Source organism: Oncorhynchus nerka, linkage group LG26, assembly GCF_034236695.1.
Source record: "Oncorhynchus nerka isolate Pitt River linkage group LG26, Oner_Uvic_2.0, whole genome shotgun sequence".
Classification (NCBI taxonomy): Eukaryota; Metazoa; Chordata; class Actinopteri; order Salmoniformes; family Salmonidae; genus Oncorhynchus; species Oncorhynchus nerka.
Window position 1 is genome coordinate 19,554,478 of NC_088421.1, and position 20,781 is coordinate 19,575,258.

Genomic DNA, 20,781 nt, shown 5'->3' on the forward strand with positions numbered 1-20,781 from the left:
CTGGCGTCGTGAGGGAGTTTGTTCCACCATTGGGGGCCAGAGCAGCGAACAGTTTTGACTGGGCTGAGCGGGAACTGTACTTCCTCAGTGGTAGGGAGGCGAGCAGGCCAGAGGTGGATGAACGCAGTGCCCTTGTTTGGGTGTAGGGCCTGATCAGAGCCTGGAGGTACTGAGGTGCCGTTCCCCTCACAGCTCCGTGGCAAGCACCATGGTCTTGTAGCGGATGCGAGCTTCAACTGGAAGCCAGTGGAGAGAGCGGAGGAGCGGGGTGACGTGAGAGAACTTGGGAAGGTTGAACACCAGACGGGCTGCGGCGTTCTGGATGAGCTGTAGGGGTTTAATGGCACAGGCAGGGAGCCCAGCCAACAGCGAGTTGCAGTAATCCAGACGGGAGATGACAAGTGCCTGGATTAGGACCTGCGCCGCTTCCTGTGTGAGGCAGGGTCGTACTCTGCGGATGTTGTAGAGCATGAACCTACAGGAACGGGCCACCGTGTATCCCTCATTTACTCAGGTGTTTCCTTTATTTTGGCAGTTACCTGTAGTTCCCTCTTCATTCATCACTCTTCACTTTTTGTATCTTTAGTATCTTGCATGTTTCTCTCCTGGCAAGTTGCCGTTGGTCAGGAGAGTACTGTACCCAATATGGAAGTGAGCCAGACACACCTACGTCAAGCCTGATGCTCAACAGCATGCTAAACCACAGCTTTGACTCAGCCATAGACATCACATTATGAGTTAGTAGCGTTAATATAACTCAGACATAAACTCCCACCTCCCACTTTTCTATTAATTGCACATGCTTGTGTAATTATATACCAGGCGGTGTCAGAAGAAGGTCCTAAAAATGGTCAAAGACTCCAGCCACCAAAGTCATAGACTGTTCTCTCTGCTACCGCATGGCAAGAGGTACCGATGCACAAAGTCTGGAGCCAATGGGACCCTGAACAGCTTCTACCCCCAAGCCACAAGACTGCTAAATAGTTAGTTAAATCGTTAACCCGGACTATCTGCATTGACCCTTTTGGCACAAACTTTTTTTTACTCATTGCGTATGCTGCTGCTATTGTTTATTATCTATCCTGTTGCCTTGTCACTTTATTCCTAGTTATGTGCACATGTCTACCTCTAATTACCTCGTACCCCTGCACATCAACTCAGTACTGGTATAGCCAAGTTATCTTTACTCATGGTGTTTATTATAACTTGTATTATTACGTGTTATTATTTTTCTTCTATTATTTCTCTATTTTCTTTCTCTCTGCGTTGTTGGGAAGGGCCTGTAAGTATTTCACTGTTGTTTACAAGCATGTGATGAACACAATTGGATTAGATTCTTTTGATTATGAGGGCACAATGCACATACACTCATAAATGTTTATCTATCTACTGTCAGCAGAGGACCCAGCTCTTCCCTCAGCGGTAAGTGTACACTGCATTCCTCTCTGAGACCTTGACTCCTTATACTAGGGGCGGCAGGTAGCCTAGTGGTTAGAGCTTTGGACTTGTAACCGAAAGGTTGCAAGATCCAATCCCCAAGCTGACAAGGTAAAAAGCGGTCGTTCTGCCCCTGAACAAGCATTTAAGCCACTTTTTCTTGGCTGTCATTTAACATAAGAATTTGTTCTTAACTGACTTGCCTCGTTAAATAAAGGTAAAATATATATATAAATACAAAGAGTGGTAATTCAACAGGGCGTGTGTCTAATAATCACTCAGACTCAGAAGCCTGGGGAACTTTAGCCCACTGTACTGTAGTGTCTGAGGCTGTACCCGATGGCTAAGCAACAAACAGAATACAATGCAAACCAGCACGACCACTCACTTTAGTCTGCACAGTTTTGACTTCCTAAAATTTACATTTACATTTACATTTAAGTCATTTAGCAGACGCTCTTATCCAGAGCGACTTACAAATTGGTGCTTTCACCTTATGACATCCAGTGGAACAGCCACTTTGTCTTTTAAGGGGGGGGGGAAATAAAGGATCAATGGTGATGTCAAATGCTTGTCACGTTTTGTTTATTATCTTAGGTTGTTGTAAGATAGGCCTGTTTTAACTTGTCCAGTTTCACTGCACCCTTTCTGTAGTGGGCTAGCGTGTCAGGCCAAAAACAACATTTAAATAGGTGTCATCACACTACTACAAATAGCTATTACATTTTCCTTGCATATTTTTGTGATATTATTACTACCCACAGATCACACCCCCTTAGTCTGATACTCTCTAAACATTATTGACCTTCACTGTTTGCTTGTTGGGTGGATAGAACAGTTGGGATGTGGTGTGCCCAACCTTCAATAAAGGTGTATGTAGTAGTAACTATTACGATTCTTGTTGGATATGTTTTCATGCAGTGTGAACTTTGGGCATTGTTTGGCATTACACTATAGCCTTTTGGTGTTCTGGCATTTCATCCCAAATATGTCTAGAATCTAGATATTCTGGTTGTAATGACAACTAATCAGTGGTTTAATGTCATTACTAGATCATTTAATCTCCAATGTTTCAAGGTGGGAATGAATTTAGATTGGTTTGATTGAAGTCAGTAAATGTGAGTGAATAGCACCCTGGAATCTAACAGGGGACTGGCCCTGCCACATTCCAGTGTTTCTCAATTGGAAGTCTATCAATGAGGAATCACACTGTTATAATAATGTGTATCTCTTAGTGTTGATTCCCTTGATTTAGAAAAGCAGTGCCCTATTCAACATTGTCTATAACAAAACTATCTTTATTGATTATGCCCAGGTAAGGCAAAGTAAATATATTAAAAGATAGGAATGCAGGTGTGTAGGAATGGAGAGAAAGTGAGAGAGAGACAGAGAGAGCGAGAGAGAGAGTAGGATGGAGAACAGGAGAGAGGAACAGGTCTACCCGGTCTGTTCCTCTGGTCTAGTGCCTTCATGATGACACACCTGTTCATTGGGGTGGAGCTGAGGCAGGTGGCTGCTCTTTAACTAGAGAGAGGAGACACGGCTAGAGAGAGAGGTACAGTGAGGAGTAAGGTCATTTCACTGGGACTGACAGAACGCACAGCCTCCCAGGATGTTCAGCAAGAAGAAGGAGTACGACCTGGTGAAAGTGGCCCAGTGAGTTTGCCTGAACTTTGATGTGTCATGTTTCCTTCTCTTTTCTCTGTCTCTTATTTCTCTTTTTCATTTCATCTCAGCCTGCTTGTATTCCCTGTTGGGCGACCTGGAATCTAGTCCACTGCACATGTGGGCATTTGTTGACTGGTCTTTTCTATGTCCAACTTGGAATGATAGTTTATTTTAAGAGTCTGCAGTTTTCCATGAAAATGCAGGAGATGATTTAGATGAAGTATCAGATTTGATCTATGAGCACTTAGTATACGTAACGCCTCATTGCTACCTTACATAAGCGTAAAATCAATCTTATCTGCCACTGATTGATGATGAGACAAGACAATCATTTCTGTAGTAACTGTCACAATCTGTTAACTTTACTGAGAAAAGAGTAATCTCACTGGTTTTTTGGACTGTGTTGTATGTAACCACTGATGTGTGCCTTTAGCAATAGGGTGTGACATTAAGGTGCATTGATCTTCCACATTGCTCTCAGTATTCAAAGATGGCTGCTCTGACTAATTATGTAGACAGAGCAAAAATAGCTCTGATGGATAATACTATGTTACACAAAGGTGGCCTGGCCCGGTAACAAAGAGCCCAGAGCACATTAAAGCACTGTTTGAAGAAGTGTGATCTCACAGAAGTGAGTGACAGACAGCAGATGTGGAATGTGTTTCGGTACATCGCTGGAAGGCTCAGGATTTATGTTTATGTAGAGAAGAGGGTATGTACTATGTGTTCTGTTGCTTAAACAGGTTCTATCAGATTTGTGTATATACAAAATTGCATAGAGATTAATAGATTATATGTTTTTGTGAAATATGTACTATGTTCCTTTCAAGTGTGCCTTGATAAATCAATAATCTGAGGATTATGTTTCAGTTCCTTTACATCACTGAACACTGTGTCCCTCACCACATGCAGGAACACCCTCCACATCACTCCTACACTGGGGTGTGTCTTGGAGCGACAGGGTGTAGAGTCTGGATCCTTTTCAGCTCTCTATCTTATAGAACCAGCAGGGTGACTTTTAGGTTTCCCTTTAGTGTCTGCCTGTCACACTCCTACTCACCCTGACATGTGTGTGTGCTGTTTGCTTTGGTACGGTAGCTATACATTATCTAACTCCTTTTAACCTTCTTTAGGATGTGACAGGGTATGAAAGGATGTGTCTGCCAAACCTAGATGGCTTCTACAGCTATGTGGACTTTGTCATTTTACCACATATACTAACAGAGATAAGCAGTTGCCTTAATGACTCAGAACTTTCAACAAGGCATGTATGAGATACTGGACACCACAATGTTAAAACAGTAAATCTCTCCCCCCACTATCACTATTCACTTATTGTCCCATTGGAATGTAATTGCATTCATCAGCTATTAACTTAGATCAAAGCAATTCATGGGGACATCAGTAGAATTCCATGTGCTATGTCACCCATTCACGGTACATTCCTGAGGACACTCCTCAATAATCCATCAATGTGAGGGTGTGTATGAATAAATAGCTGACTTTCATAACAGCGACTACGAGTAGGAATGACAGAACAATAAGTACAAGAACATACAGACTTAAAGATGTGTTGATTGCTAGATGAGTGTAGATGATTGACAGTCCTTTGTGGAGTTGGATGGGGGAGGCTGAGGAATACTTTTTGTTCTGCCTGAGTCTGGTTCTCATTTTGATTATTGTACCAAACCTGGAGTCTGGTTCTCATTTTGATTATTGTACCAAACCTGGAGTCTGGTTCTCATTTTGATTATTGTACCAAACCTGGAGTCTGGTTCTCATTTGGATTATTCTACCAAACCTGGAGTCTGGTTCTCATTTTGATTATTCTACCAAACCTGGAGTCTGGTTCTCATTTTGATTATTCTACCAAACCTGGAGTCTGGTTCTCATTTGGATTATTCTACCAAACCTGGAGTCTGGTTCTCATTTGGATTATTCTACCAAACCTGGAGTCTGGTTCTCATTTAGATTATTCTACCAAACCTGGAGTCTGGTTCTCATTTTGATTATTCTACCAAACCTGGAGTCTGGTTCTCATTTTGATTATTCTACCAAACCTGGAGTCTGGTTCTCATTTTGATTATTGTACCAAACCTGGAGTCTGGTTCTCATTTAGATTATTCTACCAAACTTGGAGTCTGGTTCTCATTTAGATTATTCTACCAAACCTGGAGTCTGGTTCCTGAACATTCAGGTTGCTCTACTGATCTCTCTTAGATAGGGCTACTGGTTTCAACAATGTGCCAATTACACTGATGTGAATGGAGGTTTTTCTTTTCTCTTCCCAGGAGCCAAGGTAATGATGTGGCCGTGCTGGTGGCGCGCATGCAGATCAATGCAGACCAGGTGGAGAAGAATGTGCTGTGCTCTGAGGAGCTGATGGCTGTGGTAAGAGGTCCTACCATCCCTACCCACACACTGCCTGTATATGTAATTACACAGTTATACATACACTTTTACCTAACACGTTACAATGCCCAACTTAATGAAATACGCATCCCTTAATTCCAAGCATTTCGCTACACTCGCATTAACATCTGCTAACCATGTGTATGTGACAAATAACATTTGATTTGATTTGATTTGATCCCTTAATTCCACTTGATCAAGTAAAAACTTTTCAATCCCCCCACAGATATTTTATCAATGTGCAATTCAACACAAATGTGTCATGATGAGTGGCTTTCCGTTTCTGTTCCAGGACACAGTGAATGACAAGAAGGACAGGCCCTTACTGCACCAGAAGGAGAATACAGAGATCCTAGCTGAGGCTGAGGGGCTGCTGAAGGATCTGTTCCTGGATGTGGACCGGGCCAAGAAGCTTTCACACCCACAGGCTGGAGAGATAGAGATTGAGTGAGTTCCAGCAAGAACACACACACACACACACACACACACACACACACACACACACACACACACACACACACACACACACACACACACACACACACACACACACTCTTTCCCTCTTTCAATATGCCTCTTATTTCTCCTTTTTATCTGGTCCTCAGTGTGAGAAGCCTCCATGACCGCTGGTCTAAGGACTGTACCATGTACCGGGACCTGTATGAGGCAGTGCAGGAGGTGGAGCTCACTCCCAGGATTGACTGGTCTCAGGTGCTGGAGGAGAAACAGGTGAGCCTGCCATATCCTTGGTAACACTCTATTCAAGACCAGTATGACCGTAGACGGTACTGTCCTGCTATTATATAACAACTTTGGTTGACCACCGCTTTCTGCTGGTGCAACCAAACCTTTGGTATTAGCTCCTAGTTGCTTGGAGGAACATATCTTTCTGAATGTAGTAGTAGTGGTACAAAACTTTATTATCCCCAGGGGGAAAACAGCCAAGCAAAGTTAACAAGACATGTGGTTGAGGTAAACATACAGCTGAACTCTAGAGGATTTACTATACCTGTGTGTTGTGTTGTGTGTTATAGAAGCAGATATGTGCAGAGAGGTACGGGCCCAACCTGTCTGATGTGGAGAAGCAGATTGCCTCTCATAACATCCTGCACCAGGAGATCGAGGCCTACGGCTCCCAAATGAACCGCAGCAGCACTGGCTCTCCGGTAACGACTACAAAGCACTCGGCTGCTTTCTTCATTCTGAATCTCACCAAAACTAGGGATAAACAATGATTATCATGGTTTGTTTTCTGTCCACAGGCAAAGTTGTCTACCATTCAGAGACAGTACACAGATCTCTTGGTGAGTCCAGAAGTTATGTAATACATATGTGTGTGCATTAAAGTATGGCTCTGACATGTCAAAGGGGCTCAGAATGCTACACTGTTGTGGTTGTATTTGAACCTTTGTGCCTGTGCTATCTCTCCATCGTTGACTATAAGATAGTCCAGGTGTGACTGATCTGTCTCTCCCCATGCTGTGTGGTGCAGGAGGCCTCCCTGTGGAGACACAGGTACCTGGCCTCTCTGTATGACTACATGCAGGGCTGCAGTAAGGAGCTGGTCTACCTGAGCGAGTACCAGGAGAGGATCCTCAGGAAGGACTGGAGCGACCGCATGCTGGACCCCCCAGGGGTGCGCATGGAGTACGAGAAGTTCAAAAACAACACTCTGCTAACACATGAGAGCGAGACCAACCAGCTACAGATGGATGGAGATCGTCTCGTTGAAATGAAGCACCCTGCCAGCTCCACAATACGGGTATGTTTATATGGCTACAAAATATAAACCTTTCCCATTGTAATAGCTTAAGTACAGGACATTGAGTTACTCACCACATGTGTTACTCACCACATCATCTACTCTGATCTTCCCTGGGGCAATATGCTTGGTTTGTCTCAGGCACACAGCGACGCATTGCAGAATGAGTGGCAGAGCTTCCTAAACCTGTGTATCTGCCAGGAGGTACACCTTGACAACATAGACAACTACAGGAAGGTAGTCATCTCTTAACCCTGGGAAAGGACGTTTCTTATGGCTCGTTGTCATGGCTCAATGTAACATTGCTCCTATGTGTGTTCCTACCTACAGTACCAGCTGGATGTAGAGACCTTGTCTGAGTCCATGAAGAGACTCAACTCTAATCTGGACCCCAAATCACTGAACAACAAGAACAACCCAGAGATCCTGCTACAGCTTGAGGTGAGATTTGGTTTATTCTTTGTATCTAAGTTCAGTCGTTTCTATGACGTAAAGCATTATTTCAATATGTTCTCTAATATCTTCTGTACCTCATATCCTCAGGGTGATGAGAGAGCGATAGAGAGGAACGAACAGCGCCTCGTAGCCCTGAGGGAGTTCAGCAGCACCATCGCCCCTCTGAAGCTGCGGCGTCTCCGCCCCACCAAACCCACCCCTGTGGTGTCCCTGTGTGAATGGACCAATGGAGAGGTAGAAAATAGCTTCATGGAATAGCATTGTGAGAGTTCTGAGAAGTTAAAGGGCAAGCTAATGTCCTGTCAATTGACAGCTGTAGCACAATATCATGATGCAAACTCCTGTCACCCTTAGGACTCAGTGTCTCAAGCAGAGAAGCTCATGCTAAAGTCCAACTTAGACGATGAGAACTGGGAGGTCCAGACCAGCACTGGGAAGACCAAAACCCTGCCTGGGGCCTGCTTCTTGGTCCCACCGCCAGACACGGAGGCCCTTGAGAAAGTGGAAAGGTAAAGAGAGAGAAAAAAAGACTCCTTATTACAATGACCCAAAACTTAACCACCATCCCAGGCGAACTGTAATGTGTGTTTGTGTGTCCAGTCTGGACAGAGAGCTTTCTAACCTGAAGAGAAAGAGAACTACTCTGATGGCCTCCCTGAGGAGCCCCGGTGTGGAAGTGGTGCGCTCAGTGAGAGCAGGTGAGTGGAACATCACCCCACTTGCTAAGAACTTTAGCAGAAATCACTAAGTTTGAACTCACAGTGGGACCCTAGTCGATACAGGGGACTAGACTAGTGTGGCCCTCTCCTGTTCCCTTATTTCTCACTGTGCCCTCTGCTTGTCCTCAGCCCCTGTGGCTAATGCCCAAGTGGATCCAAAGACCACAGTGCTGGCCAGCCAGCTGGACAAGATCAGCAAGAACCTGGACCACAGTGAGAAGGACATCCTGAGCCGGCTGAGGGCCCCTCTGGATCGCAGTGACCCCACACGTGACCTGGCCAACAGACTGAAGGAGCATGAGGTGAAGGGATTGTTTTTTATTTCAGACCACTGCAGCCTGCTACATAGCATCATTATAATGGACAGTGTGGTTCCAGAGTGTGATATCCATGGTGTGTTTTGCCCTGCAGAGGGCCACCCTGACTGTTAGGAACCTGGAGGCAGAGAAGGCAGTGGTCCAGAGAGATATGGATCCCATCCTAGCCCAGAAGCACCTTGGGCCCACCACCTCCGCCCTGTCCCTCAAACTGAGTGGTCTTAACAACAAGTTTGACGACACCAATGTCCTCTGTGACCTGTACAACAAAAAGTAAGAATTTAGTTTACAATGTGAAATAAATAAAAACCTATGTAAAGGTTGTGTTAGCTATATGTTCAGATTTTTTACTTGTTTTTATTTTATTTACATCCAATTGCTCAAGATTATTCTCACTCACTAATTTTTTTATCTTGACCAGAGCCACAGCTTCCATGTTCTTGGAGAGGCAGATCAATACGGTGGACAACTCAGTCTCTGGCTTTGAGGAGCTGCTGGCTGAAGATGCTGCCATCCCTGATGTTCCCAATGTCCTCCAGACACGCATCCAGAAGCTTCAGGTAACAGTATTTCAGTCATATGACCACTTAAAGTTCATCACACATCATGTCATTATGATGGACTCTTTCAAGTTGCAGTGTGTTTTGTTTCGATTGACCCATCCTCTTTGATCAGTCCCATGTGTTTCTCCCTTGTCCTACAAACAGAACATGCGCAAGGATGTAGCGTTAAAGCAGGACGAGATGCTGAAGCTGAGCAGGGACTTGGAGTCCACAGAGCAGCTGAGCAGCTCCCTGCAGAAGGGCTTCCATGAGTACTGCCCAGACATCCGCCGCCAGCAGACAGAGGTCAAACACCTGAAGAACCGCTATGCCAACGTCAACAGTCAGCTACAGGAGAGGTGAGAACCCAATCTGTTACACAGCCAAACTCAGCAAAAAGAAACGTCCCTTTTTCAGGACCCTGTCTTTCAAAGATAATTAATAAAAATCCAAATAACTTCACAGATCTTCATTGTAAAGGGTTTAAACACTGTTTCCCATGCTTGTTCAATGAACCATAAACAAGTAATGAACATGCACCTGTTGAAGAGTTGTTAAGACACTAACAGCTTACAGATGGTGGGCAATTAAGGTCACAGTTATGAAAACTTAGGACACTAAAGAAGCCTTTCTACTGACTGAAAAACACCAAAAGAAAGTTTCCCAGGGTCCCTGCTCATCTGCATGAACGTGCCTTAGGCATGCTGCAAGGAGGCATTAGGACTGCACGTGTGGCCAGGGCAATAAATTGCTATGTCCGTACTGTGAGATGCCTAAGACAGCGCTACAGGGAGACAGGACAGACAGCTGATCATCCTCGTAGTGGCAGACAACGTGTAACAACACCTGCACAGGATCGGTACATCTGAACATCACACCTGCAGGACAGGTACAGGATGGCAACAACTTCCCGAGTTACACCAGGAATGCACAATCCCTCTATCAGTGCTCAGACTGTCCGCAATAGGCTGAGAGAGGCTGGACTGAGGGCTTGTAGGCCTGTTGTAAGGCAGGTCCTCACCAGACATCACCGGCAACAACATCGCCTATGGGCACAAACCCACCGTCGCTGGACCAGACAGGACTGGCAAAAAGTGCTCTTCACTGACGAGTCGTGGTTTTGTCTCACCAGGGGTGATGGTCGGATTCGCGTTTATCATTGAAGGAATGAGCGTTACACCGAGGCCTTGGAGAATTTGGAGGTGGACGGTCCATCATGGTCTGGGGCGGTGTTTCACAGCAGCGTCGGACTGAGCTTGTTGTCATTGCAGGCAATCTCAACGCTGTGCGTTACTTGGAAGACATCCTCCTCCCTCATGTGGTACCCTTTCTGCAGGCTCATCCTGACATGACCCTCCAGCATGACGATGCCACCAGCCATACTGCTCGTTCTATGCGTGATTTCCTGCAAGACAGGAATGTCAGTGTTCTGCCATGGCCAGTGAGGAGCCCGGATCTCAATCCCATTGAGCACATCTGGGACCTGTTGGATCGGGGGGTGAGGGCTAGGGCCATTTCCCCCAGAAATGTCCGGGAACTTGCAGGTACCTTGGTGGAAGAGTGGGGTAACATATCACAGCAAGAACTGGCAAATCTGGTACAGTCCATGAGGAGGAGATGCACTGCAGTACTTAATTCACCAGATACTGACTGTTACTTTGATTTTGACCCCCACTTTGTTCAGGGACACATTATTCCATTTCTGTTAGTCACATGTCTGTGGAACTTGTTCAGTTTATTTCTCAGTTGTTGAATCTTGTTATGTTCATACAAATATTTACACATAAAATAAACGCAGTTGACAGTGAGAGGACATTTATTTTTTTCTGAGTTTTTATGTCACAGTTATATATGTCTTGTGTCTGTAGTTACTTCTGTGGTCTATGATATACTGATGCTTAATAAAAAATCTATTGTTATAGAACGGTTCTGCTACAAGAGGCAACCAATAAGAATCAAGGCTTCCAGAGCTCTGTCCAATCATTGAACTTATTTTTGACCAACCTGCCTAATAATACGATCAATCCAAGTGATGGACTTTCTCAAATTAACTCCAAGCAGAACTCTCAGAAGGTTTGTGGGTTTATTTTTGTGTTATTTTATCTCAAAAATTGTCCCTGCTATGAACATCGTTAGTTTTCTGCAGTACATTCTCTTGTTCTTATTGTGTGTTTGCTTTCTTTTCAGAGAGTGGTGGAGGATATAAAAAGGAAATCAGATGATGTGGGTTTAGCAGTGAAACAGTCCCGTGACTTGCAGAATGTCCTCAATGTGAGTTTAAAAAAAATACATATAATCAGAGCTACCATTAAAAATGTCCATATCAGTTGAAGGGTTTTGGTCAATGTTGTTCTTAAAAGAGAAAATAAATATTCACCATGTCTCGTAGGAGTATGAGGCCAAATCTGATAAGTACCGGGGTACACTGAAAGATGTGGATGATGAACATAGCAAAAGACGTCACACATCCGCCATGGCTGACGCTGTGCTTAAAAAGGTATTGTGGACCTGAGAGACTGCAACAATCCTCATCCTATAGTTGACTTAATTTGCATTCAAGTTTGGGCATTGATTCAAGATCCATGATCTGACTAGAGGCTGCATGTTTCTGTTTCAGGAAAGAGCTCTACTGAACCTCTACTCAGAGGTGTCTGCAGAGAATGATCAGCTTCTCAACAAGATGGGATTCGCTAAGAACATAATTGCCCAGGTATGACACAATTACTTTGTAAAACATCAACACAGTGGATTCTGTAATTCCTTATAAAAAAAACACTAGTATAGGTTAAACTATATTGTCCACTGTTACCTGCTCTGAACAGAATGAAGAGAAGGTGAGCCAGGTGGAGGTGAAACAGCAGCGGCAGCTGCAGAGCCAGCAGAAAGACCTGGAAGAAACAGACGTTCTAAAGAGAGAGCTGGCGGATGAGACCACCAGGCGCTCCCATGCTGAGAATGACCTAGCAACATACAGAAAGAGGTTTATTTCACTGAAAAGCCGTAGAGGTGTGGAACGAATGGAGGAGAGGGAAGTTGTGCAGTACTACCGTGACCCCAAACTAGAGGGTGACCTGGTGTCCCTGAAGAGTCGAATCCAAGATGAGACTATAAAACACTCTGGCACCCAGACAGAGATAAAGGTTGTCAATGAGAATATCATCCGCCGGGAGACTGAGCTGACAAATGTCACACCTAGGCTGTTGACCAGGGTGTTGACTGAGTTTGAGAGGGACCCCCAGCTTGACAAGGAGGCCACCAAGCTGAGAGAGGAGATGCGCAAGCTGGAGCAGGAGGTCCAGGTGAGAGATACAGAGACGGTCCACATGAAGACTGAGATCACAGTTCTGGCACAGAAGAGACCGACTATCAAAGAGCGAGTAGTGAAAAAGGAGGTGGTGAGACTAGAGAAGGACCCGGAGATGCTGAAAGCAGTTCTGACCTTTCAGACCGAGATCTCAGAGGAGGGGTTAAGATCCAAGTCCCTCAATGATGACATATTCCGCACTAGGAGCCAAATCAACACACTTGAGAGGATCATTCCCACTATCCAGCCTAAGATTGTTACCAAGGTGCTGAAGAGGGTGGAACAGGACCCAAAACTCATTGATGAGGTTAAGACTATCCACACCAGCCTGGAAGAGGAGAACAAGATGAACAGTGATTTGATGAAGGAACTCACCATCCTCCAGATCCGCTACAGTGAAGTGGAGAAGGTGCGGCCCAAGCTTGAGGTCAAGGAGATCGTCAATGAGATCTACAGGGTGGACCCTGAGACAGAGGTGGAGCTGGTGAGGCTAAGGAAAGAGCTGCACGACTCTAATCGAAACCACACTGATCTGGAGAAAGAAATCGACTCAGTTATGGTAGATCTTAAAACTCTGCGTTCCCAGAAACCCAAGTCGGAGTACAAGGAAGTGACCCAGGAAGTGATTAAAGAGGAGAAGAGCCCAGAGGTCATCAGGGAAATCAAGAGGTTGAATGACCAGGTTTCACTTCTGCGGGTCTCATATGACAGCACCCTGGATCTGCTGAGCCGCCTGCGCAAAGAGAGAGATGAATGGAAGGTCGAAAAGTCTAAGTTAGAGACAAAGCTTGTAAACAAAGAGGTAGTCAAATACGAAAATGACCCCCTACTGGAGAAGGAGGCTGACCGTCTGAGGAGAGATGTGAGGGAGGAAATCCAGCAAAGACGCAACATGGAGGAAACTGTCTTTGACCTGCAGAACAAGTACATCATGGTGGAAAGGCAGAAACCAGAGGAGAAGATTGTGATGCAGGAAGTGGTGCGTCTTGAGAAGGATCCAAAACAACTTCTGGAGTATGAAAAGCTGAACAAGAACTTGGATGAAGAGGTTAAATCCCGTAGAATACTGGAATTGGAAGTTCGACAGTTGAGAGTCCTGGTTGAGGAGAAAGAGAGAAACTTGGCACTGATGGACGACCGGCAAAAGAAAATCCAAGTAGAAACAGAGCTTAGACAGATCAAATCTCGCATCCTTGAGCTTGACAATACCCCTCAACCCATTGCGGAGAAGATCATTATTGAGGAAGTCCTCAAAGTGGAGAGAGACCCCAAGCTTGAGAAACTAACCAGTGGCTTACGCACAGACATGGATATGGAGGAAACCAACATCAGTCGGTTGGAAAGGGACATCCGAAACCTGAAGATCAAGTTGGACATCTTGCGCAAGGAAAAGTCCATTGAAAAGACTGTATATAAAGAGGTGATTCGGGTGGAGAAGGACCAGAATGTGGAGGCTGAGAGGGACCATCTCAGAGATCTAGTGTTGCAGGAAAGAAGTTCCAGACGGGATCAAGAAGATGAAATCCAGAGACTTAATACCAAAGTGACCCGGCTCCAGACCACAAAGTCAAGCAACTCTCATGAAGAAACAAGCATCACCCTCAATAGAGATTCCCTGATGAGAGAGAAGGAAAATCTCCTCAAAACACTGAGGACTTTGGAGTCTGAGAAACATGATTTAAGCATATCGTTCCAGCTGCAATCCAAGCTGATGAGTGAGAGAAACCAGACGAACAGGCAAAGGGGCTTCAAGATGGATTCTGAGGTACAACGTCTAGAGAAGGACATCCTGGATGAAAAAGACCGGATACACCAAAAGGAGACCTACATTATGGAGCTGCAGAACAATCTTAAGAAAGATGACCACTCTGAGACACACACCAGAGAGACCAACCTCTCCACTAGAATCAGCATCCTTGACCCCGAGACTGGCAAAGACATGTCCCCATATGATGCCTACTTAGAGGGTCTGATTGACCGCAACCAGTACATCCACCTTCAGGAGCTAGAATGTGACTGGGAGGAGATCACCTCAATGGGTCCAGATGGGGAGACCTCGATTCTGCAGGATCGCAAGAGTGGAAAGCAGTTCTCTGTCAAGAATGCTCTAAAGGATGGCCGCTTGACTCAGTCCGATCTGCACCGCTACAAGGAGGGTAAAATGCCTATCTCAGAATTTGCTCTCCTGGTCGCTGGGGATTCCAGACCAAAGCCTTACATTGGTCCAATCGCAACACCAAGGACACCGACAAATACCACTGCGGCATCTTCTTTGAGCACAATGCCATCATCACTAAGGTCTTCCTACTCAAGTCTCACAAACAATAGATACGGCAGCAGTAGCAACCTGAATATTTCTAGCGGTGATGAGCTCTTCCCAATCTCTGGGGTGCTGGACTCCACCACCAACAGTCGTATGTCTGTACGTAGTGCCCTGACTCGAAACCTTATTGACCCAACCACAGCCCAGAAGCTCCTGGAGGCACAGGCAGCCACGGGTGGCATCGTCGACCTCAACAGAAAGGACAAATTCTCTGTTCACAAAGCAGTTGAGCTGGGTCTCATTGACAAAAGTCACATGCATCTGCTGCTGAATGCTCAGAAGGCCTTCACTGGAGTGGAGGATCCTGTGACTAAGGAGCGTCTCGCAGTAGGGCAAGCGGCTGAGAAAGGCTGGATACCTCAGGATAGTGCCGTGAGGTACATGGAAGCACAGTACCTGACTGGGGGGCTGGTGAACCCCCATAAAGCTGGTCGCATCAGTGTCCAAGATGCTCTTAACACCAAGATAATCAACAGCACAGTAGCCAAGAACCTCCAAGACAAGTCTGCCCACACCAAAGAGTTGATTGACCCCATCACGAAAGAGAAGATCTCATACAAGGAGGCAATGGATCGCTGCAAAAAAGATGTCACTACAGGGCTCTTGCTGCTCCCTGCAGCCTCCAGCGGTGACTCCAAAGATGCACCATCATACTCCAACTATCGATTCCCTGGCTCCTACAGCCAAGTCTAGACATGTGGCTGACACACATGCCAGATCTAGAGAGATGCTACAGTTCCAGGTGCTAAATAGAAATTCACATCACAACAACACAAACACATGTTCTTATGTCTTTATGGTAAAGGTAGAACATTTTTATAGTTCTGATTGTTGAAGTCAGAAAATGTCTAGGTTGTACTGTACACATTTACCTGTTCTTTATTGATGCTATGATTCTCAAGAGTTGCTGTACACATAATTTAAATTAATGTTTGGTGAAGAGCTTTCTTTGATTTGTTTTTCAGTATTGTGAGAGCCATTTCTTCCAATAAACTTCCAAATAAGCACTCATTACATTTTTCAAAACAAGTGTTGGTCTCTGTGTATGATTACTCCTATATGGTGGTAATTGTTGAAGTTCAAGTTGTTTATTTGTCATATGGACAGGAACACATTGTGGTGTACTGTACACAGTACAATGACATTCTTACTTGCATGTTCACCTTTAAACAATGCAACAATAATAGAAAAAGTGAAAAATGAATCAAATCAATTTCACATCTGTGACCCAGCTGAGACCACATGATAACATGAGGATGTCCGTGTTTTGACATTCTCACGAGATGGCAGAACCATACAACAAGGTAGCATGCTAATAAAATACACAGTGGATTTCATCTGGAGAGCTTCTGTGCTGCTGTGTGTCCAACCGGAATGGGCCGCTATGCCAGTAAATAAGGATCTACAGATGTAAATGTCCCTCCCCTTGTCCTGGTGAGAGGTGAAAGGTGTTGTGGGGACTGGTGAGAGTCCCCTCTGATGGGATGTTTAGTAAACAGATTAGTTGGTTACAGACAGGGCTTTATGGGATTACTGGACATGAGCCTGCCTGGGGGAGGAAGTGGCCCCCTCCTGTAAGTGGAGTCTTAAAATGAGGTTGTAAAATTAGTGACCTGGTGCCATAACTGGTTAAAATGATATAGGGATTAAAAACAGAGCGATTACAAAACACAGCCTAGCTATGAGAAGAATGCATTTGACAATGGTGAATTTTTCCATTAGGTCCAAATGTTACATTGTATTTTGCACTGGTTGGTGAAATGACTTACTGTGGTTCCATGCTGTGGTAGATGATCCCTAAATTCCAAAATTGAGAAAAATCCATCCAGCAACAACTTGAATGCCCTGGTTGGCACATTGATCATTGTAATACTGTTCTTTTAAACAGCAGTCAAAGGTCTAAGGGACCACTTTGTTGGTTTGTCCATGCTGTCTGAATAACTGTCATGACTGAAACGACACAAATTATGGTGTACATTATGACGACAACTCACTCATTCACTAGTAGTACGGAAGATGGTGTGGCATGGAATCGTCCGTCCACCTCAATGAATGTACAGTAAGTATCACGACTCAGGAGAAGACCCAGATGCAGACAGTTCGAAGTAACAAAAGTTTATTACAAAAACGGGGCAGGCAAACGACAGGTCAAGCAGAGGTCAGTAATCCAGAGCAGAGTCCGAAACGTACAGAATGGCAGGCAGTGTCAAGATGGAATAAAGGGATCGGGAGACAGTCGTAGGAATGCGTAATAGGGTTTTTGATTGACCCAAATTACAGAGTGCCATGTAAAGGCACGGGGACGAAGACCAAACAAACACATATACAAACACACATACAAAACACAGGGTAGAAACCAAAACAAAAGAGCGAGGAGTACCTTGAATAAATACACCGGGACGGGACCCGTAAATCATCTGTGCAATACAAGCGGAGCGAAAGCCAAAACACAGCACAGGTACTCACACGACCAACGGACATTGGAACAATAATCGACAGCCCAATGGTGTGAACCATTGAGGAGGTGGAGACAAGCATAAAGACAGGTGAAACAGATCAGGGTGTGACAGTAAGTTGTTTTCAGTCATTGTAAACAAAGCATAATGAATGACGAAAGTAATTGCAGGCCCTTTTGTATTACTGTGTGATTATTGCCATAATGCCATACCACGGTCTTTGGCACTGATCCTGTGTCCACTGCACACAAGAGGAAGCATTTGCACCACTCTGTTTCCACTGTTGGGATGAATAGGCGTCACTGACACCTGTCTTTCATTGAATACAATTTAGTGCCGCTCACGCTTCTAACTCTGATGGCTGGGGGAGTCGACCTTCTTTCATTGCTGTGACCTCAGCAAACACATCATACAGCAGCACTCCTCACTAACGGCTAGAAAATATCCCAACACTATTACATCCAGAGCAGCAAGGGGAAATGCACACATTTCTAACCAAAAGGATGGAATTAGGTGATCTGTGGCTAGAATTAGTTCAAACACACCATAGCAGTGTTTACATGGCTTTGTTGACATTTACATTTACATTTAAGTCATTTAGCAGACGCTCTTATCCAGAGCGACTTACAAATTGGTGCATTCACTTTATGACATCCAGTGGAACAGTAGTGCATCTAAATCTTTTAAGGGGGGTGAGAGGGATTACTTTATCCTATCCTAGGTATTCCTTAAAGAGGTGGGGTTTCAGGTGTCTCCGGAAGGTGGTGATTGACTCCGCTGTCCTGGCGTCGTGAGGGAGTTTGTTCCACCATTGGGGGGCCAGAGCAGCGAACAGTTTTGACTGGGCTGAGCGGGAACTGTACTTCCTCAGTGGTAGGGAGGCGAGCAGGCCAGAGGTGGATGAACGCAGTGCCCTTGTTTGGGTGTAGGGCCTGATCAGAGCCTGGAGGTACTGAGGTGCCGTTCCCCTCACAGCTCCGTAGGCAAGCACCATGGTCTTGTAGCGGATGCGAGCTTCAACTGGAAGCCAGTGGAGAGAGCGGAGGAGCGGGGTGACGTGAGAGAACTTGGGAAGGTTGAACACCAGACGGGCTGCGGCGTTCTGGATGAGTTGTAGGGGTTTAATGGCACAGGCAGGGAGCCCAGCCAACAGCGAGTTGCAGTAATCCAGACGGGAGATGACGAGTGCCTGGATTAGGACCTGCGCCGCTTCCTGTGTGAGGCAGGGTCGTACTCTGCGGATGTTGTAGAGCATGAACCTACAGGAACGGGCCACCGCCTTGATGTTAGTTGCCTTACTGGGTTGTTGTTCAAGAGAAATACACTGTTTGTGTCAGCTCAGATGGTAAACAAATTCTACTCAATTACATCATATAGGTGAGGTGGAGATGACATCACACTGTTAAACAAAGGAACTGATGGGCCACGCTCAACGAAGTAGGCCAGTGTTTTTGAGAGATGGGCCCAGATTGCAGAGGGGTCATTCACATAGAGCTCAGTGAGCAAAGTAAAGCAGCATCACCAAAGTGAAATGCCTGGATTTCATTGAATTTACACAGGTAATTCTCTGCAAAGTCTATATGCACGATCGCCTCTTTCTGCAGTTTTTTTTTAATCTCTGAGGATTGGTGTCAACAACAGACACTACAGTAAACACCCACACATTGGGGCGGCAGGGTAGCCTAGTGGTTAGAGCGTTGGACTAGTAACCGGAAGGTTGAAAGTTCAAACCCCCGAGCTGACAAGGTACAAATCTGTCGTTCTGCCCCTGAACAGGCAGTTAACCCGCTGTTCCTAGGCCGTCATTAAAAATAAGAATTTGTTCTTAACTGACTTGCCTGGTTAAATAAAGGTCAAAGAAATAAAAAAAATGTACACTTGTTTCCCCAACTTTTGTCAATCCTTTGAAGAAGTTATCCAGTAGAGTGCAGTGTGCCACCTTTTCTTTTACTGACAAATGTACAGGGACTTTTTTTTTTTTTTCCTATCTTTGTTTTCCACTCAAACCATGTCTTTTCACCAGCATTAAAGGCAGATATTTTATTTGGTTGGCAAAGGGAGCACTCTGTACATGCACTCTTCAGGTTCTCACTGCACAAAGACTCAAGCTACAGCTGATCACTATTGTAGTTTTTCCACCATGAACTAAAGGTTGGTGTGGGTTTTGCAGAGATGTGTCCTTATCATGGACTGTTTCCTTGACAACCCAAAAAGGAAGTATTTTGCAGAATTCCTAGGACATTTTAATCTCTGAATAGTCCCTCTTAAAATTCTGACGGTTCTGAATTGTGCCATTTAAGAGCTTCTGCTGGTTCCTTGTATCCTCTGTCCTTGTTGCTTCTACTGTTCATAGAATCGAGTGATTTTTCTCTTGTGGCTGTTCTAATTTGCCCTCGTTGCTTTTGCTGACAATCCAAATTCACTGTTTGCAGCTTTTCCGTGGCCATCCTTTTTCAGGATGTTGCTTCTAAGCATTTTTGAAGCCACTTGTTTGTCCTCGGCACTGCACATGCTTTGGTACTTTTGCTTAAACTCTGCAATAATGGCATTTTGAAACAAAATCCTCAAGTTATTCAGAGTTCCCTTCATTTGCGGTTTTGAATTTGGAATATTGTCTCCATTTTCATCTGATTATACTTATACTTTTTTTTTTTTGTTGTATTTCTCAGTTTTCAGTGAAGCTTTATCAAGTTTGACATTTGTCATACAAAGAGCCCAATGTTTTTGAGCGACCTCTTCCAACCTTTTTCCTTCCAGCAAGTATTCGACTTCTCCCTGTTGCAGACATCAGGGTGTGCATCAGGGGCAGGTAAGTTAGGGGCATGTATTTTGCCCTCTGGCTGCAAGTCATCTGGTGACTGGCGTGTTCCCTGATGGGTAGGTCTCCAATTTCAACTGTTGTTTAACATCTGCTATTCTGTTGGTTGCATTTCCATGGTCTTTCCTTGCTTCTTTGTTTTCGCTTTTTCAGATTTCCCCCTTTTTTTTAGCATCTCTCCCTGTCTTTTTGCTGATGTTCCTGGTATTGTATAGGATCATTTATTTTTTATTTTGTTTCGATGTCGGTGACCTCTTTTAGATGCCACATAAAACAGCAAATAAATGTTTTCAACTTTTGCACACATTGGAGCATTTCCTAGATTAAATGAATTTGAAATATTAAGGACATGTATGGTGGTGGTTGTCTCCCCTTTGTAGATGGGATTTAAAGAATTTGTCATGATAAAATTTTAGGATGAAAAATCGGATCATGGTATAATTGAGCTTAATTTGTAGATCTGGTTCTAAATAAATGAGTGAGGGGAGTTTATTTCCTTGTGCCAGATTTACCCTTCCGTGTGGGTTCAGTTGTTCACCTGGCAGGTCTGTGGAAGAAGACTGACAG

General features: G+C 44.8%; 1 protein-coding gene across 1 annotated transcript; it reads left to right on the forward strand.

Annotated features, from left to right (window-relative positions):
* The first annotated feature begins 2,959 nt into the window (after window positions 1-2,959).
* On the forward strand, window positions 2,960-15,951 carry LOC115110644 (envoplakin-like). Its single transcript, XM_029636468.2, has 21 exons — window positions 2,960-3,093; window positions 5,397-5,496; window positions 5,810-5,964; window positions 6,123-6,246; window positions 6,552-6,683; window positions 6,780-6,821; window positions 7,010-7,279; window positions 7,421-7,516; window positions 7,610-7,720; window positions 7,823-7,969; window positions 8,090-8,244; window positions 8,336-8,433; window positions 8,584-8,756; window positions 8,866-9,044; window positions 9,193-9,331; window positions 9,479-9,672; window positions 11,236-11,386; window positions 11,501-11,584; window positions 11,703-11,810; window positions 11,931-12,023; window positions 12,136-15,951. Exons 1-21 carry the CDS (start codon window positions 3,050-3,052, stop codon window positions 15,631-15,633), a joined length of 6,093 nt encoding a protein of 2,030 aa, XP_029492328.2. The 5' UTR covers window positions 2,960-3,049; the 3' UTR covers window positions 15,634-15,951.
* Window positions 15,952-20,781: the final 4,830 nt, after the last annotated feature.

Bases quoted from the DNA above. Each gene is read 5' to 3' on its own strand.
- LOC115110644 (XM_029636468.2), top strand. From the start codon at position 3,050: ATGTTCAGCAAGAAGAAGGAGTACGACCTGGTGAAAGTGGCCCA. The intron at 6,822-7,009 runs GTGAGTCCAGAA...TGTGTGGTGCAG, and splicing joins GACAGTACACAGATCTCTTG to GAGGCCTCCCTGTGGAGACA. The intron at 9,673-11,235 runs GTGAGAACCCAA...CTATTGTTATAG, and splicing joins AACAGTCAGCTACAGGAGAG to AACGGTTCTGCTACAAGAGG.